Genomic DNA, 24,246 nt, shown 5'->3' on the forward strand with positions numbered 1-24,246 from the left:
TACTGAGGTAATTGAGCAACTGCATGAATTCAGTTTTTCTTACTGTCGAAGTATAGTTGACAGTGTTCCATTAGTTTCAGGTGTACAACATCGTGATTCCACAAGTCTGTTAAGTTATGGTCAGTAGTAATGTTTGAATATATTCCAATAGCAGTATCCAGAGTATTTTCTCAATCCTAGTTTCTTTGGGAAGTTGGTACTATTTCTATATTCAAGAAAATAGGCACAAAACTTAATTTCATGGAGGTAATTTGTTGAAAAGCTAGAGTTTGGGTTTATATAGTCTATTACTAATTTGTACCTGCAGTATGAGAAACTGGGAGCTGTCCAAGAGAGATCTCATCCATTGACCTGCTTCTTAGGTTATTGCAGATAGAATAATATGCTTAATGGGTGAATATTCTCTTATGATAATGACAACATCCTTGTGGATATTTAAACTGCAGGAGGTTAATGGCTCCTTTTTGCGTTTCTCCACAAGAGCAGTGTTAGGTGGGCTGAACACTGACTTTTGTCCACACCATCATAGGCATTTGGTGTCTAGTGATGGACAGTCTGTAAACTTTAAAAAACTAAGTGTATTTGGGGGTGTGGGAGATGTTCAATAGCAAACACCTTTAGTAAAATACAGTGCCGTGAGACTAACGGGGTACCAAATTTGATGGTCGTTGATAGGCTTTGAAAAGTTCTGTTCAGCTGATCCCAGCAGATTGAGGAGAGCGGTACTTCAGACTAAGCTCAAAGCCAAATCCTATGGTGGGTGAAAGGACTGGGCACCGGTAGGAGTAGGGCCCCAAGGCATGGAGTGGGGGGTGGGAAGCTGGGGCTCGCTGCGCCTGCGCACGGGGACTCTGCGTCTGCGTGCCGTGCTCAGGCCTTTTCCTGCGACGCTTCTCTAACTTCGGGTCAGTGAAGGGACGCTCAGCCATCTCAGACTTCTGCTTGGGAAGATTTGTGAGAATGCGGAAGTCTGAGGTCTCAACAGTCTCACCGTCGGTCCCTGCGGCTTCCCTCGCTTTGGGAGAACCTCGGTCTCAGGGTCCTTGCTATAATTTCGGACTCCAGGAGACTCCTCAGAGCGGGCCTTCAGTGCAGGCCTCTGCGTCCACCCCTTCTGGCACGTCAGCAGCCGCCGGCGACCGGAGCAGCAGCACAAGCCTCCCTCGCCACCCGCCTGGCGCCGGGCCAGCACTAGGCAAGGAGTAGTTGGATGGATTCACGGGTAGCTGGAGCGCGGCAGCTCCGCGAGGTTTCCCAGCGCGGTGGCGGGTGTTACTTCAGAAAAGTTTCAGTTGTGATGTGGTTGAGAGGATGGGAATGGGGTGCTCTAGGAGTTTGATGGGTCTGAGTGAGCGAAAGCCTGGGCTCCGCAAGTTGGTGAATTTTTTTTTTCTTTCCATTTATAAAGTATTTTAAAAAATTATTATTATTTTTTAAAGATTTCATTTATTTAACAGATCACAAGTAGGCAGAGAGGGAGAGAGAGAGAGGAGGAAACAGGCTCCCCGCTGAGCAGAGAGCCCAACACTGGGCTCAATCACAGGACCCTGAAATCATGACCTGGGATGAAGGCAGAGGCTTAACCCACTGAGCCACCCAAGCGCCCCTAAAATTATTTTTATTAACATATAATGTATTATTTGCCCCAGGGGTACAGGTCAGTGAATCGTCAGGTTTACACACTTCACAGCACTCACCATAGCGCATACTCTCCCTAAGGTCCATAACCCAGCCACCCTCTCCCTAACCCTCCCCCCCCCAGCAACCCTCAGTCTGTTCTTTTTGTTTTTTGTTTTTAAAGATTTTATTTATTTATCTGACAGAGAGAAATCACAAGTAGATGGAGAGGCAGGCAGAGAGAGAGAGAGAGGGAAGCAAGCTCCCTGCCGAGCAGAGAGCCCGATGCGGGACTCGATCCCAGGACCCCGAGATCATGACCTGAGCCGAAGGCAGCGGCTTAACCCACTGAGCCACCCAGGCGCCCAGCCCTCAGTCTGTTTTGTGAGATTGTCTCTTATGGTTTGTCTCCCTCCTGATCCCATCTACAAATTGGTTTTATTACAAGGTGGGGATAGGTAAATGGCTCAGTTCTGAGGAAGGCTGCAGTAAAACCTTACTTAATACCCATCTGTCTCCCTCCCAAAAGTATATGACAAATGACAGAATTTGTGGAGTTTGGTGATAGGAGTGGTTCCTCTTGGCTTCTGAACTAGGATGAAATGAAAATAGATTCAATCCAGCATTTCATCTAATTCAGTTGAATAATATGTTTAAGTATTTAACAGTGTATGTCTTTCAATTCAAGTTCAACCCTTTTATTTTGTATTTGGACAACTCCCCCTTTGCGGAAAAACTATCACTGTTTTCACACACCTTTTAGCCATAATAATAATAAGGTAAATGCCAAATCCAGTGCTCACTTTTCAGTTCACCTGTGTTTAATGTTCTTGACCAGTCTTCTCTTGAACTCTTAATTTGGTTTCCCTAATTCTACTCATCCCTGTTTTTCTCCTTTCAGAGAACTGCTTTGCCTACTGTTATCAGTTCCCAAATTATGGTCTGTCCTTAGAGTTTTGGGGTTTTTTTCTAGGTCACTTCTTGGATGTGATTATCACTACTGGGTTCTCCCCTATGCTCCAGATTCCTATTTCAAACTGTCTTCTGAAGTTTCGAGGAGGAGAGACCAATGCACACCTCAGACTTACTATATGATTAGTTGAATTCATCTCTCTACAGTTCCGTGAGCTGTTTCTTAACTCTATCTCTGGATTGTATGAATCTTAAACCTGTAAGACTTCAACAAATTTCTCGCATCATCCAGTTAATAAGTCCTATCTTTTATCTTTTAAATAATTTTTTCTGTTTCTGTGCCCTTATATAGGCTCTCATTATTTTATGTGTGAATTATTGCATCAAACTCTAGCATTGGTGACTGGACTACTTCCTGATAAAGTGGGTTTTGTAGGAGAATCAATTTTTAGAAGGAAAATGAGTTTTGTATGGACATTATAAATGTGAATAGCCTTTAGGATATCCATATGATCACTCCGAGGCAATTGAATATATGGATCTTGGATTAAGAAGAGAAACTTAGGAGAGATTCAGATTTGAAAGTCACCAGTATATTTGAGGCCAGAGGAGAGAAGATAAAGAAGACACAGCAAAATAGAGGTCAAGGAAATTGGAGGGCAACTAAGACAAGTGACTAAGTTTCCAGAGGGAGCTTAAAATCTAAAAGTAACCTGAGGACAAGAAACATCCCTTTCTGTCTCTAGTTCCTGGTAACCACTCCCTTCCTTAGTTCCTTTAAGTCTGTGGTGGAGCACACAGTTTTATGTGCTTCTTTATGATGATATCCTCACACTGCGTCCACACTTTTGTAAATACTTTCTTTATCAAATTTCTCAAAGTATCCTAGTTTGAATGTGTCATCCAGTTTCTGCTGGTACCTGTGTAAAGGAGTCTGATTTTTTTTTTTTTAAGGGAATGCCTGGTTTTATTTATTTTTTTTTCCAATTTATTTATTTTCAGAAAAACAGTATTCATTATTTTTTCACCACACCCAGTGCTCCATGCAAGCCGTGCCCTCTATAATACCCACCACCTGGTACCCCAACCTCCCACCCCCCCGCCACTTCAAACCCCTCAGACTGTTTTTCAGAGTCCATAGTCTCTCATGGTTCACCTCCCCTTCCAATTTACCCAAATTCCCTACTCCTCTCTAACGCCCATTGTCCTCCATGCTATTTGTTATGCTCCACAAATAAGTGAAACCATATGATAATTGACTCTCTCTGCTTGACTTATTTCACTCAGCATAATCTCTTCCAGTCCCATCCATGTTGCTACAAAAGTTGGGTATTCATCCTTTCTGATGGAGGCATCATACTCCATAGTGTATATGGACCACATCTTCCTTATCCATTCATCCGTTGAAGGGCATCTTGGTTCTTTCCATAGTTTGGCGACTGTGGCCATTGCTGCTATAAACATTGGGGTACAGATGGCCTTTCTTTTCACGACATCTGTATCTTTGGGGTAAATACCCAGGAGTGCAATGGCAGGGTCATAGGGAAGCTCTATTTTAGGAGTCTGATTTAATCCCATGGTGGTTATGGAGAGACAGTGAGGAATTGTGAGAAAGGAAATTTCTTTTTTGGAAAGATCATTGGTGATATGTGAAGAATGGATTAAAGAGGCATAATACTAGAAGCAAGGCCTGAAGAAGATACAGGCTTAAAATGGGCCAATAAGAGTAGAGATGGGGAGAAATTTTAGTGGTATTAAAAATTTTTTTTACTAGACTTACTTATTGGATGTTAAGATTGATAAAAGTGGGGGCGCCTGGGTGGCTCAGTGGGTTAAAGCCTCTGCCTTCAGCTCAGGTCATGATCCCAGGGTCCTGGGATCGAGCCCCGCATCGGGCTCTCTGCTCAGCAGGGAGCCTGCTTCCTCCTCCCTTTCTCTCTGCCTGCCTCTCTGCCTACTTGTGATCTCTATCTGTCAAATAAAATAAATAAAATCTTTAAAAAAATTGATGAAAGTGGAATTAAGAATGATTCCTTAGTTTATGACTTGAGTGACAAGGTGCAAGATGTTATAGTTGGCCACAACTGGTAATAAATAAGCTTTGAGGAGAAGATAGAGTATATTTTTTGAACATTTAAAAGTCTGGAAAGATCTCTAAAAGTTTATATCCAAAAGGTAGTTAAATTTAGGGACCTAGAGCCGCACTGATAGAACTTTCTGTGATGAAGAAATATTTTATATCTGTGTTAATATGGTAGCCAACAGCCAAATGTGGCTTTTGAGCATTTAAAATGTGGCTAGTGAGGCAGAGTTTTTAATTTTAGTTATTTTTTATTTAAATAGTCACATGCAGTCAGTAGCTACTGTATTGAACAATGCATTTATAGACCTGAGAATGGGTCTTGCATTTTTAAAGGGCTGAAGAGTAAAAGAAAAATATTTTGTGATGTGAAAATTATGAGAAATTCAGATGTTAGTGTCTGGAAGTAAAGTTTTTTTGAAACATAGCCATGCTCATTCATTTACTGTTGTCTATGGCTGCTTTCCCAATATAGTGTCTGAGTTGAGTAATACCAGGAGAATGTATGGTCCACAAAGCCTAAAATATTTACCATCTGGCCCTTTATTTAAAAAGTTTGCCAAAATGTGCTTTACAGTTTAAGAGAAGTTAGGGCTTTATATGAAGGTTGAAGGGTATAAATAACCAGAAATAGATATTACCAGAGACCAATATAATAGATGAGATGCCCAGAGAAGATGTGTGATGCTAATTTGTGAGAGAAGGTAAAAAGGTGTGGAACATTGGGAAGCCAAGAGTTAAGAGGCAGACAGAGGAAAAAGAATCTGGCAAAGTAACCTAAAAGCAAGTGGTAAAGAAGAAGCAGAGTTGTCATGGAAGTGAAGGGGAATAGGAGAAAAGACCCCCAATATGTAATTTTAAGAACTTTTATGTGCCAGGACATTAAGGTAGGCTGCTTCATGTATATTCCTTCTGATTTTAAGGCAATTCTGTTAAGTGATATATCAGTAGGAAAGTGCCTGGACAGGGAAATGAATCCAAGTTAGTCTAAAACTCTTTTTATACTATTTGTATGGAAGGAAGGAGTTTCAATGAAGTCAAATCAAATGAGGAAAAGAAGTCTTGTAATTGCTATATACAGTAAACATAAATGATGTATTTGAAGATTTAGAAGGTAGTTTATGATTCTATCAAGAGTAGTCTCCATTTGAAGAAGCATATTAGTAAGTCCTTTTCCTTATATTTTAGTACAAGATTATTTATCAATAGTACCATTAAATTTGTCATAATTTACTGTATTTTTAGAAGTCATCAGATAAAGTTTTATAGGCAGTAAACATGATATAAATTATATTGATTAAAATATTGCATAATTCTGAAAATTTAAGAACTGATATTAAATTTTTGAATTTAGGTTCACACTTCAGGAATAAAAGATCTAATGCAGAAAACACATTTGCATCAAATTTTAATTTTGGTACAAGCTCATCTTCTACACGAGATAGTAATTATCCTCAAATACTGAAAACTCCATTGTCTGCTGGAAATCCCCAGAGATCAGGTTACAAAAATTGGACACCACAAATGGGATATTCAGGTAAAATAAAAATGAGCGGAATGTTGATCGAGATGACTTTAAAACTTTTAAGACTTGTAAATTGTAAATTAGGGTAGTTAAGTTCATTTGAAGTTATTTGTAACTGATATAGATGGCTGAAAGAAAAATATTTAGTCCATAATTGAAGGATAATGCTACCCATATCCATAATTGAAGGATAATTAAGTTAATGCTACATGTTTCTGACATCATTTGTTAACAAGTGCAGGTCTGCATTATTTTAACTATTCTGACAAAAAAAAAACCAAAAAGAGAAAACTCTCCTTTTTATACATGATATTTACTGAAATCTAGAAGTTGATCCTATTACTACTATTGTACAGGATTTTTTTTAATACTTAAATTTTAGTTTTTATCTAAATCTAGTTTCTCTTGAAGGGAAAATGGATGAAATAGTTCTTTGTGTGTAGGTATTCTCTAAGGTACATGCAGTGGAATTTCTTGGATACAGGATATATGAATGTATACATTTACAAGATAATAACAAATTGTTTTTCTAAGTGCTTCTACCCGTGTACACTATTACTAGCAACATATGAGAGTTCTTGTTGGTCTGCATCCTCTCCAACAGTTGGTATTGTCAGACTTCTTAATATTTACCAGTCTAGCAGTTGTAAGATACTAACTGTAGTCTGAATTTGTATTTTCCTGGTTATTAATGAGGTTGATTACCTTTTGTGTACTTTTATAGCTTTCATTTTTGTGTGTGTGAAATGACTGTTCATGTGTATTGTCTATTTTTCTTTAGGTTTATTTTTCTGGGTTTGTAGAAATTCTTTATACATTCTGAATCTATATTCAGAGTATATATTCCTTTGATAAGTAAATATATTGTGTATATCTTCTCTAGGTTTGTGACTTGTCTTCCTGCTTTTCTTATGATGTTCTTGGATGAACAGAAGTTCTTAATTTTATACATTTTTAGTCAATGTTCTGTCTCCACTTTTTAAAAATCTTTTACAGTTGTGTGTGTGTTTTTTTATGTCTATTAGGTTTCTTTCTTTCTCTCTTCCCTCCTCCCCTTCCTTTCCTTCCCTTCCCTCCTTCCTTCCTATTTCTTTCTCTCTTTCTTTCTTTCATAAATTACACCCATTGTGGGGCTTAAACTCATGACCCTGAGATTAAGAGTCACATGCTCTACCCACTGAGCCAACCAGGTACCCTATTAGGCTGTTTCTTTAATTGTGTTGTTTATATCTGTATCACTGAAGACTTTTTTGTACTTATATTAAAAACTCCCAGTATGATTGTAGACTTGTCTGTTTCTCTAGTAGTTCTTTTATTCTTTTTTTTTTTTTGCATATTTTGAAGCTATTTTAGTAGGAGCCCAAAAATGTAGCATTGGTATGTTGTAGTATGAAATGACTCTCTTCATCTCTAAATATACTTTTTGCTTTAAAGTTTATTTTGTTGGCTATTAACATAGAATTTCTTTAGGTTAGTGTTTATATGATACATATCTCTGAAATTTTTGACTTCCAGACTTTCAGCCTTTGTACCTGGTATTTCCTATGCTTAGGAACACTCTCTTCTCCTTTTCATACAGTCAATTCTTATTTATTTCTCAAGTCTAAGCTTAAATGTCATACCTTTCAGAAAGCTTTCTGTAATCCTATAAGTCTAGGTTGAATCTCTCTGCTACCTGCTCCCATTTCACTTCACATTTTACTAATGATATTGGTATTTTAATTGTCTTTTTTCTCCACTGAGCTGTAAAATCCATGAAAGCAGAGACTAGCACTCTGGATCTAATTTGAAGATAGAACCATATAATGATTTAAACAAGGGTGATTTAATATAAAGAATTATTAAACTATGATGGAAGACTCACTGTAGGATAGAAGAAAACTCTGTAAAGTACTCTAGAACTGAGGGGAGGCCCAAGAAATTATATTTGGAAGCAGGCTCTTTTCAGGACTCATCTCCAAGTCTGGGGTATAGATCTCCTTGGAGAAAGTGAAGTTGAACCTACTAAATGGCAGAGGCTGCAGGTTTGCCATTTGCTCATTTTACAAGATAATAACAAATTGTTTCTAAGTGCTTCTACCAGTGTACACTATTACTAGCAACATATGAGAGTTCTTGTTGGTCTGCATCCTCCCCAGTGGTTGGTATTGTCAGGCTTCTTAATATTTACTATATACTGACCCCCTGGGAACTGTTGCTAGATGGGGAATCTAATGTTGATCTCTGCTGTTGGTAGGTTAGGTACTCACAGTGTGGTTGACCAGGTCAACCTTGGTAAGAGGAGGTTCATGATGTTGAGCCCATGCATATCCTTGCCACCATGGCTGCTTTGTTCATAGATTTACTAAAGAAGCACTGGGTTGGCTGGGAAAAGAGGCTGGTTGACATCCATTGAGTGTATCATTTTGTCTACCTGATTATTAAGAGTTCCCTCTATAATAGTTGCCCCTTAGTGGGCATTCACATGAGACACAAATTTTTTCAAAGTTTATGCCCATTCAAAGAGGTCCATCTGCGTACTTCCCCCCAGCTTTTCTTCTTATTACCTTCTAATCCCATTTCTTCCAAGTCCCTGACTATTCAGGTAGACGATTACCAACTGCTTATGAATGAGTCTAAATCTGTACTTCTGGTATAGTACTACCTTATCCCAGACATGGTAGATAACCAAAGGTTCTGGTCAAAGTTCTGCTCAACAAAAGATCAAAGTGAACGAAACAGCTAAAAAAATTAGAATAAAATACTAATGCATATCAAATATCTCAGTGAAAGAGTTTTATAACAGAAAAGCAAAGGAAGAAATTATAAAGTAAAAAGATTATCTATACAAAAGCAGAAATCTTCAAGCTATCAGATCAAGATTGATTGGTAGCAACTATAAATCACTTTCATTGATTTACAAAATTTTCATAAACATATGGAAAACATGTAGATTTAATAAAAACTGTAGAAAAAGACATGAACATCTCAAAAGAAAATATAGAAAATGAGTGGATATGTTAAATCTGTTCAATTTTGACAGCAATTTTCAAAAATACAAATTTAAGTGTCAGTAAATTAAATTAGGACTATAGGGGAGGGGAGGGAAAACTGGGAATAAATCAGAGAGGGAAACAAACCATGAGGGACTCTGGATTCTGGGAACCAAACAAGGTTACAGAAGGGAGAGGAGTTGGGGGATGGGGTAACTGGGTGATGGGTATTAAGGAGGGCATTTGTGATGAGCACTGGGTTTTATATGCAACTAATGAATCATTGAACACAATAATAATAATAAATACAAGGAAAAATGAATTAGTAATAATAATATAATACATTTCAGAAGTTAGTAATGGTAAAGACACAGTAAAATTGATTTTTCTCATATACTACTGATGGAACCAAAAATTGGGGGAAAAAAAAAGAATTGATAAAGGGACACTTGTCTGGCTTAGTTGGTAGAGCATGTCTCTTAATATTCAGTGTTGTGGGTTTGAGCCCCACATTGGATGTAGAGATTATTTAAATAAAATTTTTTAAAAATTTGGTATAATTCTGAAACAAGTTTGGTAATACATATGCGATCCTTAACAAATGGTTTTCCTTTGTTCTAATAATTGACTTCTAAAAATCTACAGTAACGAAATAATAGACCCACAAAAAGCATTAGGCACTAGAGTGCTCATTATATTATTGCATCAGAGATAACAGTATAAGCATTCTTTTAGAGGTTTAAGGGAGATAACTTCTGAGTCTACCAAATTTCTATTGGAACTTGATATTTATTTTCCAATTAAAAATAGGAAGGTCGTATTTTACTGCAGAATTTAAACTGCCTTAGATCTAATATAAACTCATATATCTAATATAAACTCAATCATAATGTATAAATCAGATGGCTTTCCTAGCAAAGAGGGTTTGGAAATCTAGACATAATATATTTTTAAATGAACTCTTAAATTGACTATTCACTAAGATTACATGATTGTTTAATTTTGTAGGCATTATAATAGAAGAGTAGGAAAAAAAAACGAATCTAGGTCGGGGGGTAGAAGAGAGAAGAAATGGGTTCTATTGAAAGATTGACAAGGGAATCAAAAATAAATTTGCTTTTTGACAATAAAATTTTAGGTATTTTTGTCTGACTTTTTTTCATCTAAGAATAATGCCTCATATTTAAATAATTTCATATACTTTACCAAAAACCCCTTTTACATTACTGCATTTAATTCTTACAATAACTTTGTGAAATAGGTTTGGTATTTCTACTTTCAAGATGAATAAATGGTAGCTTTATAAAGGTTTAACAATTTACCTGAATATTCATTGTTTGTAAGGCATAGATCTCAAAATCAGTAATAATATGTAAAGGTTAGGAGCACCAGATCTGGTGTCAGGCTGCCTGTGACTTTACTAGCTCCATCTGTGCTTTAGTGTCCTTGTAGGTAAATGGAGTAAATAATGATATCTATTTGATAGAATTGTGACAATTAAATGAGTTAATTCAAATAAAGAATTAGAACATTCTTAGCACTTTAATAAAGTATTATAATAAATATATAATACACATAATTATATAGAATATAGAATAAAGTATCAGCATTACACACATAGTTACATATAATTGGAATTTATAGTTACATAATATATTTTTTTTTCAAGATTTTATTTATTTAATATGAGAGACAGAGGCAAAGGCAGAAACAGGTTCCCTGAAGAACAGGGAGCCAGAATTCTATCCCAGAATCCTGGAAACATGACCTGAGCTAAAGGCAGACGCTTAACCCACTGAGCCACCCGAGTATCCCTATAATATTTTATTCTTTATAAAATGCATTCATATATATAATCTCATTTTGATCCTTTCATTACTAGTTCTTGAGTTAGGGCAGTTATTACATTTTGTGATTTTTGATTATTTATTATGAAGTAATTTGCTCAAATTCATACAGCTTTTAGATCCTAGAGTAGGATAAATAATCTAGGTTTTCTCATTCCAAATTCAGTTTTCCTTCTTAACTCCATTCCAATGAAATGCAAAATAGGACAATGTATAAGTTACTTCTAATTTTGAAGTTAAGTTTTGTCAGAATACTTTGAGAATTAACATTGTTATTTGGTCTGGATATGAGAAGTTGTTTCCTGATGAGGAAAAAAAGGTTATTTCCTTGGATATTAAGAGCCATGTCCTGAACTTGATGCTTGAGATCTTATTAAAAAGAATGAGATCAATAGCGGAGGACCACAGGAATGGAAGGAAACTGAATGGGAAGAAATCAGAGAGGGAGACAAACCATGAGAGACCCTGGACTCTGGGAAACAAACTGAGGGTTACAGAAGGGATGGGGGTTAGGGGGATGGGGTACAGGGTGATGGGTATAAAGGAGGGCACCTTCTTATGAGCACTGGGTGTTATATGTGACTAAAGAATTGTTGAAAACTATGTTAGAAACAAATGATGTACTATATGTTGGCTAAGTGAACGTAATAAGAAAAAGTAAGAATGAGAACACACTGTTATTAATATTTATACATTATATATTATATATATTATACAGCTCCATCGTCATCTGCAGTTTCAACAAACTCCCCATCAGTTGTTGCAGCTGTTGTAGAAGGTAGAGGACTTGCCAGAGGTGAAATAGGAATGGCAAGTATTGATTTAAAAAGCCCACAAATTATATTATCTCAGTTTGCAGACAATACAACATATGCAAAGGTAAGTATTTATACTCTTAAAAAATGGTTGACGTAGTGAGCACTATGTAGATTTTCAAGTCCCTGCTTTCCTAATTAGTTTACTTTTTCATGGAATAACAGTTATTCACAATTGCACTAATGTAGGCTACTCTGAATTAAAATTGTTTTACATCTGATTTTAATTTTTGAATGTATTTTGCCAAAGGGTTGTTTCCACTGAACAGTATTTGAATTTTATTTTCCAGAGTTCAGGGAAACTGGTCTTATAGGCCAGTCATAATTTGGCCTCTTCTTCCCTTCACTTCCTATCACTTATCATTAATTTGGGCCAATGTCCTGTTATGAAAATTTCTGTCACTTACCAGGTAGAAGTAATCTGCTTCTAATCTCTATATTCTAAAAAGTTATTTGACTCAACTTCTATTATTAACAAACTATAGAAATGATCCCTGAAAGTATAGTCTTTCAACTTCTATTATTAAATATGTATATGCTATGTTATTTTTAGCATTTTATTGTTTTTTTTTTCCTTTTCCTAATTCTTCTTTATGGTTTCTCAGTACATTGGTTTCCTTTTCCTACCTAATAATTAATTTTTTAACATAGCTATCAAACTACATGATACTAGTACTGCATGTAACTTTATCTCTGGGTGTTTCACATTTTTATGCAATTTAAAAAAAACATAGGAGGGACGCCTGGTTGGCGCAGTTGGTTGGACGACTACCTTAGGCTCAGGGCGTGATCCTGGAGTCCCGGGATCGAGTCCCACATCAGGCTCCCAGCTCCATGGGGAGTCTGCTTCGCTCTCTGACCTTCTCCTCGCTCATGCTCTCTCTCACTGTCTCTCTCAAATAAATAAATAAAATCTTTAAAAAAAAAATAAATAAAAATAAAAAAACATAGGAAAAGCTTTTTAAAAAACAAATGTTTGGCAGATTGACTAAGAATTTCTGTGTTTGGGGTGCTGGGTGGCTCAGTTTAAGCGTCTGCCTTTGGCCTCAGGTCATGATTGCGGGACCCTGGGATTGAGACCCACATGGGCTCCTTGCTCCATGGGGAGTCTGCTTCTCTTTCTCCTTCTGCTCATGACCCTGGGATCGAGACCCACATGGGCTCCTTGCTCCGTGGGGAGTCTGCTTCTCTTTCTCCTTCTGCTCTTTTCCCTCACTCGTGTTCTCTCTCTCTCTCTCTCTCGGATAAATAAATAAAATCTTTAAAAAAAAAAAAAAAAGAATTTCTGTGTCTGGGATAGTTCCAAGAAATGCACCTGTATTGTGAAAATAAAATTGTAAAATACGAGTTTCTCATCTGTGTTTCTATACTGTTCAACTTCTAAGCTTTATCAGTGTGTTCATATTGACTGAATCACCATAGTTACACTTTTGAATGTGTTTATTTTTTTTATGGAGATGGATAAAATAGCAAATAGAAGAATTTATTTTAAGACATCTTATTTTAAGAATATATATCTGATAAGTTCAAATTAATTTTTGAGCTTAGAGCTGTTACAAATTATTGTGAGGTAAAATATAGCCTATGTTTATGACATTTTATTTATATGAGATATATATGTGAGATATATTTATATATACATATAGAATATATGTTTAATATATCACTATTAGAAATATATTTTAACTTACATATATTAGAACAGTGGTAATTTTGTATATCTGTGAGTTAATTTTAAGTACTTATCTCTCAGAAAAATATGCTACTTGTTTGGTTTTGGAGAATCCTAAGCTTACATTGAAGAAATTATTTATTCAAATGATTTTAGGTAATCACTAAACTCAAAATTTTATCACCTTTGGAAATAATAATGTCAAATACTGCTTGTGTTGTGGGGAATTCAACTAAATTGTTTACTCTGATCACAGAAAATTTCAAGGTAAGTGATTTTCATTCTCAGTAGTAACATTCAAATCTTACCTTATTTAAAATCCATTCTATATTAGCTTTCTGGAGAACAATAATTTGAACAACTATATATTTACACTAAAGTACTCACTAAACACAAATCTAAAGCTAAAGAACAATTAGTACATAAAATAAAAATGACAGGGCTTCCACTTATTTGATTTGGCACCCTTGATCTACCTTAAACAAAAGGGAAACTGTTAGCACTAATAAGGAAGCTTCTCAGAGTATACAGGAGGCAGACCCTTAGCAAAAACAGATTTCCTTAGGTATAGCTGTGTGGAAGCTAGGTATTGTGCTACCAGACTAGTTGAAATTGAAATTTTTGTTCTAGGAGATAGCACTATCAGCAAGTACTTTTTTTTTTTTTTTTTAAGAGAATTTGATTTGTATTACAGAATTGTCTTAGCTTCCCCTGGTAGCATGTATTCTTTACAGTTAACCTACTATTCTAAGCCTCCATATGTGGGACTGTGGCAGGTTAAGTGTTCTGGAACTTGATCTAATGAATGCTCTCTCTGCAAGCGAGAGCTTTTCCAACATGCAGTTTGCTTCTTTCCTCTAGCGAATATTTTGGGCAAGGGGGTCTATAGTTCCAGACTAAGTAGGCAGCATGGCAGTCGGAATAACCACCTGAGGAGTGCAACTTATTTTCAGAATATACTATACTTTTTTATGTTGGTAGCCTTAACTTTAACACATTTGGTATCAATCTGAGATTTAGAATCCAATGAGTTCTTTATTGTTCTTAATATATTCAGCATTTGCAATTATATAAGATTTCTTGTTGTGCTCTTAGAGATCCTGTGTAGTTCAGCTGTCTTTGATGTATTGCTAAAAATGACCCCTATTGTCAATCTGTTGTTTCTATGATACAGGTCTCTTTATCTGTTACCTCTTTTATTCATTACTTCAAACTTCTTTTCATTACCTTTATTTATGTATACTGTTTCAACTTTTGTTATTTTGCTCTGCTTAAGCATTTTAAATCTTGGGTTGTGACAGTAATTCAACTTAAAGTAGCTTAAGTTAAAAAAAAAAAAAAAGCAAGCAAGCAAGCAAGCAAGCAAACAAATGAAAAACCCAGAAATGTATTAGCTTACGTAACTGAGAAGCCAAATTGTTGGATAAATCTTACCTTACTCATTCCCACCACCATCTACCTACTTCTTCTTTTTTTTTTTTTAATTGTAGGTTATTTCTGTGAGGCTTAAGATAGTTATGATGGCTACAGATTGATATGATATCTTACCCAATTCAGAGAAAAAATGTATCCTTCCTTCCAGTTTCCATATATAAATTCCAGGGAAGGACCCCAATTGGCCCTGCTTTGTACATATTCCTACATGTTAGACAATCACTATTTCTCAGGGTAGAAGCACCATGATTGATTAATCCCTGGTCATTTGTTTTCTGTGGGACACAGCTCTGTAATCGACAGTTACGAAAACCACATGGAGTGTAAAATAGATGAGCCCTTCAAAGGCAAAAATAGCATATATTCACTACACTTGAGATGTAGGGCAGTATGGCATAGTGCTTAAGAATAGAGGAGTCAGACTGAGACTGCTTATTTCAGATCTTGACTCTAAGTGATCTTGTGCAAGTTAAGTTATTTAAGTATTTTTCATTAGTAAAATAGGGACAATAATCTACCTCCTAGAGAATTGGTATTTTATATAATGTAATTAGTGAGATGACCTCATTGATTAAGGTTACATTTGGACAAAGTCCTAAAGGAAGTAAGAGACAGAGCCATAGAAGTATTTGGGTTAAAAGTATTATAAGCAGAAGGAAAAAACTAATATTATTAACATTATTACCACACTTACAATAAAAAAAAACCTTTATTAAAAGAGAAGCACTATGAAATGGAAGGACTTTGTAGCCAGAGAAGTCTAAATTCAAGTCTCAACTCTGGCATGTATCAAATGTATGATGTTAGAAAAACTACTTGACTTTTTAGAATTTTACTTGTAAGAAAATTGTAGTTAAAACAAGACATATCTTGGAATTATTGTGAAGATTAACTGAGATAACTTATACACTCTTGGTGCATAACAAATTCTCTACCTCCTCATGAGTTGTTTTCTGTTGTCTTATAGCTCTTTCATAATTCATTGTTACTGTATTATTTTTCTTGTGTATTATTTTTATTCAGAGTAGGTAAACCTTTTATTCTACAACTTCATGCTTATTCCCCCTACTTTTTAAAAAAAGTTCCATTATCTCCTTTTCTTCTAAATAAATTTACCTCATGTATATAGCATCTTATAGATTTGGTAGCTAGAATTGATGTTTTCTTCCTCTGCAGCTAATACATTATAAAGATCTGCTCTATCTCAATTATGATGGAATATGTAACACTAAATATAAAAGCTGGGTGGTGGTGGAGCTGTAGAATAAAATTAGTAGAAGGCAGAGACTCTTGTGTTTATTTTTTATTATTGTACCTACCACATCCAATTAAATATCATGTGACTATGGTCTAATAAGAGCTATAGACTGCCATAATTCACTTAGCAAAACAGATAATCATTCTCTTTTTCTTAAATCATTAAGCAAATATTCTATTTAACTGGAAAATAATAAATAATAAAAAAGAAACTTTATACAATATAAAGCTACCTACATATGTACTTGCCTGCATGTGTTTAAGAAAGCAGTTTTGGGCAACTGCATGAAACTTAAAATTTATTTTGGAATTAAAACTTTTTTTCAGAATGTTAATTTTACTACTATCCAAAGGAAATATTTCAATGAAACAAAAGGACTAGAGTACATTGAACAGTTATGCGTAACAGAATTCAGCACTGTCCTAATGGAGGTTCAATCCAAGTAAGTTATCATTTAGGGAAAGTAATAAATCTATAGATTGAGTTCCATGAGGGCAAGGTCTTTTGTCTGTTTTGTTCTCTGCTGTATCCCTAGAAAAGTGCCTGGTTTATACACAGTCAGTAATTAGTGAAATAGTAAAACAGCTAACTAAAATTTATATACAAGGCATATTTTGCTAACTTAATTTATATAGAAATTTTCCAAATTGGTCATAATCTATTGCTGTTTTGGTTGCTGCTCACTTTACTCAAGTAGCCAGGGTAACCTAGAAATGTGAGGCCCAGAGCTGTATCCTGTTATTTCATACATGTGCTCCTAAGGGATTCAGCTAGGACAGGGAATGATATTTTCAAAAAGGATATATTTTTTAAGATTTTATTTATTTATTTGACAGAGAGAGAGAGTGAGCATAAGCAGGGGCAGCAGTGGGCAGATGGGGAAAGAGAAGCAGGCTCCTGACTGAGCAGGGAGCCCTGCACTGGGCTCCATGCCAGGACCCTGAGATCATGACCTGAGCCAAAGGCTGATGCTTAACAGGCTGAGCCACCCAGGCACCCTAGAAAGGATATTTTTTAGAACATACTAAATAGATACTTTCTTTGAGTTAGGTTGTACTAGTGACTAAGCTCACCAAGATCCTAACATACTTTTCTATACATAGGAACCTCCTAACTCTGTCAGACTTTTTCAACATTATTTGAATTCTTAGAATGGTACATTGACACATACTACCACTGAATATTGTTTTCCATCCTGTGATTTATTGGAGTCCTTAAGTGTCAGACTTCAGAAAATTGTCTGTTCTATGAACTTTTATGGTTTAGAGGTTATTTAGAAAGGTTTCAAAAGTAAAGAGCACCGAGTGTGCTTTTTCCCTTTGAATTTAAGCAATGCTATGCAAATATTTATAATTTTCCTAATAATGAGGTGAAATAAATGTTTTCTTTTATAGAATACTTTTTATTTATTCTAAAGATTTATAGTGATGTTTCATTGGTCACCTTTCAGGTATTACTGCCTTGCAGCTGTTGCAGCTTTATTAAAATATGTTGAATTTATTCAAAATTCAGTTTATGCACCAAAATCACTGAAGATTTGTTTCCAGGGTAGTGAACAGACAGCCATGATAGATTCATCATCAGCCCAAAACCTTGAATTACTAATTAATAGTCAAGACAGTAGGTAAGATCATCCAATTTTTATCTTAAAAAATGTATCAGTATATTTTATTATGTCCTATTTTTCTATGAATAGTTACTTTACATTTCTTTAAATTGTTTGATGTATAAATAATGAATAAACATACCTTTAATTATTGTGTCATTGTTGCTGAACTGCTTAGATGTTTCACAAAAGTCAAATTTTAAAAAGATATTTGTATGAAACAAGAAAAACAAACAGTGCATTTCAAAATAGACAAAGAATTGAATGGACTTTTCTGCAAAGAAGATATACAAATGGCCAATAAGCACAGTCATTATGGAAATGCAAATCAAAACTACAATTAACTACTTCACACTCATTAAGATGGTTATTATCAAGTAAGTAGAAAATAACTATTGGCAAAGATATGGAGAAATTTGAACCCTGGTACATTTATCATGAGAATGTAAAATGGTACAGTCATTTTTGGAAACAGAATGGTGACTCATCAAAGAAGTTAAACATAGAATTACCATATGATACATCATTCCACTTCTAGGTGTATATACTAAGAAGAAAGCAGAGACTCAAAGAGTTACTTGCATACAAGTGTTCATAGAAGCATTATTGATAGTAGCCAAAAGGTGGAAATAAACCAAATGTCCATCAATGAATGAATGACTAGATAAACAAAATCAGGTATATACATGATGTACAATGAATATCATTTAGCCTTAAAAATGAATGGAATTCCAGGGGCACCTGGGTGGCTCAGTCTGTTAAGTGACTGCCTTCAGCTCAGGTCATGATTTCAGGGTCCTGGTATTGAGCCCCATGTTGGGCTCCCTGCTCAGCAGGGAGTCTGCTTCTTCTTCTCCCTCTGTTGCTCCCCCTGTTTGGGCTTTCTCTCTCAAATGAATAAATAAAATCTTAAAAAAAAAAGAGTGAAATTCTGATAGCTGCCACAAGATGTATGAACCTTGAAAACATTGTACTAAGTGAAATAAACCAAACACAAAAGGAAAAATATTTTTTAATTCCACTTAGCTATCTAGACTAGGCAAATTCATAGAGACAGTAGACAAAAATGATCAGGAACTTGGAATAGTAAGGAGTGAGTTGTTACCATTTGATGGATTCAGAATTTCTGCTTGGGATGACAAAAAAGTTCTGGAAATGGGCAGTGGCAGTGGTTGTACAATATTGTGGGTATATCTAACAACACTGAATTATGTGCTTCAAATGATTAAAAAGGTAAAATTTATGTTATGTGTGTTTTACCACAATAAAAAGAAGATATTGTATCTAGATTACCACAAAATTAGAATAAGTATCTTTAAAAGCATCAATTCCAGGAAATTTAAGGGGCTATGTAATTATTTGAGAAGGTAAAAATAGTTGAATCACTTGGTCTATGGTATGACTAGATTGCTGGTTTTATTGGTTTCATATTAACTTTAATTAGAGCACCAGGAATATTGATGGTGGGCATGAGAGATAAAGAGATAGGGAAAGGTGTGCGTGCACGCGCGCGCGCACACACACACACGCACATGCATGCACACACACGCACATGCATGCACATACACAATGTTTGTAGATTTCATAGTGGGTTACTTAAAGTAGAATTAACATGTTAATAGAAAATAATCAACATGGTGATGGTCAGGCAGAAATGCATTAATAAGGGGTCAGTTTGGGACAAAGAATTAATGAGCTATGATTTTTCTCCTTGAGGAATTAGTCTAGAGGAGGAAACACAAAGATAGTATTATTAACGTGTACTAAGTATGGTGATAAAATTTGCATAACAATGATGGGATCATAGCAGAGAGAGGGTTAAGGGTAAAAAGGAAGTAATTAGGAAAGACTTTCTAGAGGAGATAATACCTGAGGTAAGTTTTGAAATATAAAAAGTTATCCAGATGAAGTAGAAAAGGTGAAAAGTCTTAAAAGCATTATTTTCTTTCCTTTAAAAAAAAAAAAAAGATTTTATTTATTCACTAGAGAGGGAGAGTGAGTGAGAAAGAGAGAGAGAGCACAAGCAGGAGCCTGGGGGTTGGGGGGTGAGGGGAGAGGCAGAGGGAGCAGCACACTCCTCACTGAGTGGGGAGCCCAACATGGGGCTCCATCCAGGGATTCTGAGCTCATGACCTGAACAGAAGGCAGACACTTAACCAACTGATGCGCCCAGGCATCCTGAAGGTATGACTTTCTTTTCTTTTCTTTCTTTCTTTCTTTTTTTTTTTTTTCCCAAGATTTTGTTTATTTATTTGACAGAGAGAGAGATCACAAGTAGGCAGAGGCAGGCAGAGAGGGGGAAGCAGGCTCCCTGCTGAGCAGAGACCGCCCCCCCCCCATATGGGGCTCGATCCCAGGACCCTGAGACCATGAGCTGAGCCAAAAGCAGAGGCTTAACCCACTGAGCTACTCATGCACCCCATGATTTTCATTATAACAGTATGATATGTGCAAGGAAACTAAAGCTATTTAGTATTATTGATAAAGTACAAGTTCAGAGTAAGTAAGCTTGGAGTAAATAATCAGCTTCTGGTAATTAAATATAACATTAGACATCAATGAAAGGGATAAAGTGATTATGATTTTTAGTATTAAGAATATTGAAGGAAATAACAAACATTTTAGAGAATTGAAACCTTAAGGTGCTCTGTGCAGATTTAGAGCCATAGTTGTTTCAATATCTCTGTTACTTTGTTTATTCTTATCTTGGCTTTACTTTCCATTATGTGGAATTGCCAGACATTATTTGCTGTTGCAAACTTAGAAACAAAAGCTGTCTAATTTTGTTAATCACTTATACTCTAATCATCAAGAGCAGTTTAAATCTGTCTAGGTGCTGTTGATACTATTTTAGTAAGATTATTACTGTATATAATGCTTTTAGTTATGCATCAGTATAGTGGCCTCAGTTTGTTTGCAGTTCCATTGAATAAGGATGGTCTAAAATTACAGCCTTAATTTATAGTTAATTGTGGCTTTATTCCTTTTCAGCTTAGTGAATAATATTCTTTTCTTCCTACTTAAAAAGAATTAAAATAATATTATTGGGAAAAATTACTCTTGTCATTTACTTTCTTTCTTTTTTTTTTTTTCTTGTCATTTACTTTCTATGTTATAGTAACACAGAGTAAGATAGAGAGTCAGCAACTAAGGCTGGTAATTACCACAAAGTGTTTTATAACTGCCTCATTTCATAGTTCATCATTATTTATTATTATCATTATTAAACATTGCTTGAGTTCCTGCTATATATTACATGATAGGATATTTGACCTCTAAGAGTTCATATTATTGTTGTAAGTGAAAATTGAGAAGTCTTTTCACAGATTTGAACCAAAGAATATCAGGTTAAAAGATGGATATTCGACCTGCTGAACTATCTGAATAGTTTAACATTCCGTAGACTTGTCACCTACCTGTTCAGAGCAGTTTCATCCTTTGATTTCTATAGCAAGTGGCAGATTTGAGTATGCTGCTCACTTCCTTGGTTCCTGTAGATGTCCAGTTCTCAAAAAGTAAATGCCTGTGATGACCCCACCCCCACCCCTGACCGGGCTTGATTGGAGTAGTTCTCTAAAAATTTGTTTAAATTGATATACCAGGGGCTCCTGGATGACTCAGTTGGTTAAGCAACTGCCTTCAGCTCAGGTCATGATCCTGGAGTCCTGGGATCGAGCCCCACATCGGGCTTCCTACTCAGCTGGGAGTCCACTTCTCCCTCTGACCCTCTTCCATCTCATGCTCTCTCTCTATCTCATTCTCTCTCTTTCTCAAATAAATAAATAAAATCTTAAAAAAAATTGATATACCAGGGTACCTGGCTGGCTCAGTTGGTAGAGCATATGACTCTTGGTTTCAAGGCTGTGAGTTCGAGCCCTAAAAGTTTACTTAAAAAAAATTGAAATACCAAAAATCTGCTAGTCTGATGACTAAGTTAAGAGTCATTCTTGTTTTCTACCCTCTCGCAACCCATTTCAGTCCACTAGTAAATCCCCTTGACTCAACCTTTTGGAATACATACCAGTTCTGGATCACATCTTACCATTTCCAAGGCTACAACCCTAACCATTACCTCCATCATTTTAGCCTGGACTACTATAATAGCCCCTAACTTGTTTCTCTGCCTTCTTTTTACCCTCCTACACTTAGTCTTTTCTTGATCCAGTGGGCAGACTGTGATCCTTTTAAACTAGAAATCAGATGTTGGAACTCTGCAGCTGAAAATCTTCCAGTGGCTCCATTACATGTAGAAACGAGTCCAGACTCTACCATGCCCTACAAGAACTTCTGTGTCCAGGCCTCTATCAGCTTCTTCATCTTCCTCCATTTCCTTTCACTTGCAAAGTCCTACCAACCTTGATCTTCTTTTTGGTTCTAGATCCAAAAAGCCTTCCTGGGCTTAAATTACTGTTCTACTTGCCCCCCTCTTTTTAAAAAAAAATATTTATTTATTTGATAGAGAAATCACAAGTAGGCAGAGAGGCAGGCAGAGAGAGAGGGAAGCAGGCTCCCTGCTGAGCAGAGAGCCTGATGCAGGGCTCGATCCTGGACCCTGAGATCATGACCTGAGCTGAAGGCAGAGGCTTAACCCACTGAGCCGCCCAGGTGCCCCTATTTGGCCCCCTTTAACTACTCTTTTCTTGTTATTTAATTATTAGGAAATCTTGGATGAGTTAATTTCTTTGCACTTCAGTTCCTTATAAAATGTGGTTAAATATAACATCAACTTCACACTGTGGTTATTAGAATTAAATAAATTAATAAATGTAAAGTGCCTGGAATATTGCCTGGCACATACTTTTTTTTTTTTTTTAAAGATTTTATTTATTTATTTGACAGACAGAAATCACAAGTAGGCAGAGAGGCAGGCAGAGAGAGAGGAGGAAGCAGGCTCCCTGCTGAGCAGAGCCCGATGCGGGGCTTGATCCCAGGGGCTTGATCCCAGGACCCTGAGATCATGACCTGAGCTGAAGGCAGAGGCTTTAACCCACTGAGCCACCCAGGCACCCCTGCCTGGCACATACTTAATGTTCAATATGTTACCTACTCTCAACATAGTTGTTAACATCATTTGCATCCCATCATCATCTTTGCATGGATATCTTTTGAACTCAACTACCAAATGTACATACAGATCTCTCTCAACTGGCTTAACTAAAGAACCCTCCTGGTCATTCTCTGTGCAGTCCTGTTCTATTTGTTTGTTTAACACTTTCTGTACCTGAAATTATTTTCTTTCTCTTTGTTTGTAATTCTCTAACTTCTTCAATTAGAACAAAGTGACTATATTAAATATTTATTTTTTTCAGTGTGAAAGCTCTTTGCCCCTATAAAAGATACATTACTGATATCTTGCTAATGTTGATGGAATGCCATGGACTACAACATTTTATATTAGTCTGAATATTCTAGCTGATCTATAAAAAATCATTTAATACAAAAAGATATTGTCTACCCTTTGTTAATTAAAGCATTGTCCATTGATAGCATGCTTGGGAGCTTATTTGAAATATATATTCTTTGGCCTCATCTCAGACTTAGAATTCCCTGTGTGATTTGTATGCACATTATAATGTTTGAGAATCACGAATGTAGATTAAAGGATTATTTAGAAAGTTAAATGAGCCTGGGTGGCTCAGTGGGTTAAGCCTCTGCCTTCCGCTCAAGTTACGATGTCAAGGTCCTAGGTTCGAGGCCCACATGGGGCTCTCTGCTCAGCAGGGAGCCTGCTTCCCTCTCTCTCTCTCTGCCTCCTCTCTGCCTACTTGTGTGATCTCTGTCAAATAAATAAATAAAATCTTTAAAAAAAGTTAAATAGTAACTTCTTTGGATTTTATTTTTTATACTTGATGAAATTTTCCTTATTTGTGTTTTCAAAGGAATAATCACACACTCTTTGGTGTTCTAAATTATACTAAGACTCCTGGAGGAAGTAGAAGGCTTCGTTCTAATATATTAGAACCTCTAGTTGATATTGAAACCATTAACATGAGATTAGATTGTGTTCAAGAACTACTTCAGGATGAGGAACTCTTTTTTGGACTTCAGTCAGGTAAATGAATATCACCTAATTTTATGAATACAAATTATTAAAAAATGCATTGTCTCTTTATAAGAATACTAGTCATATTAGATTAAGTTCAGCCTAATAACATTATTTTAACTTGATTACATCTGCGAAGATCTAATTTCCAAAAAAGATCACTTTTAGATACCAGAACTTAGGACTTCAGAATATCTTTTTGGGGGACACAGTTCAACCCCCATAACATCAGGTAAGAGAATCGCCTTTGGCACCAGGCTATTTGTTCACTTGCATGGCAATACAACTCTCTTCTTAAATCTGTAGGTAGAAGGACAGTAGATATGCATTGCTACTAGTTCAATTCCTGGTTCCTAGCAGTTTGATCTATCTTTCATACCTCTACTCTCCCAACCATTCCACCTGGTGTTCTGGTACATGAAAATCTAGGAGGCATTGAGCAAGCTACAAAGAGGCCATTTTTAA

At 36.0% G+C, this 24,246-nt stretch overlaps 1 protein-coding gene across 1 annotated transcript in view; it reads left to right on the forward strand.

The window, feature by feature from the left end:
* Positions 1 to 960: 960 nt before the first annotated feature.
* The window catches only part of MSH4 (mutS homolog 4), a 116,478-nt gene continuing 93,192 nt past the window's right edge, over positions 961 to 24,246 (forward strand). Inside the window, exons 1-7 of the mRNA XM_044236441.1 lie at positions 961 to 1,195; positions 5,964 to 6,146; positions 11,672 to 11,832; positions 13,597 to 13,707; positions 16,459 to 16,574; positions 17,583 to 17,756; positions 23,618 to 23,790. Coding sequence (XP_044092376.1) covers positions 961 to 1,195; positions 5,964 to 6,146; positions 11,672 to 11,832; positions 13,597 to 13,707; positions 16,459 to 16,574; positions 17,583 to 17,756; positions 23,618 to 23,790 — 1,153 coding nt within the window. The remainder of the gene's footprint in view (positions 1,196 to 5,963; positions 6,147 to 11,671; positions 11,833 to 13,596; positions 13,708 to 16,458; positions 16,575 to 17,582; positions 17,757 to 23,617; positions 23,791 to 24,246) is intronic.

The sequence above is a fragment of the Neovison vison genome, chromosome 2 (assembly GCF_020171115.1).
Source record: "Neovison vison isolate M4711 chromosome 2, ASM_NN_V1, whole genome shotgun sequence".
Taxonomy (NCBI): domain Eukaryota; kingdom Metazoa; phylum Chordata; class Mammalia; order Carnivora; family Mustelidae; genus Neogale; species Neogale vison.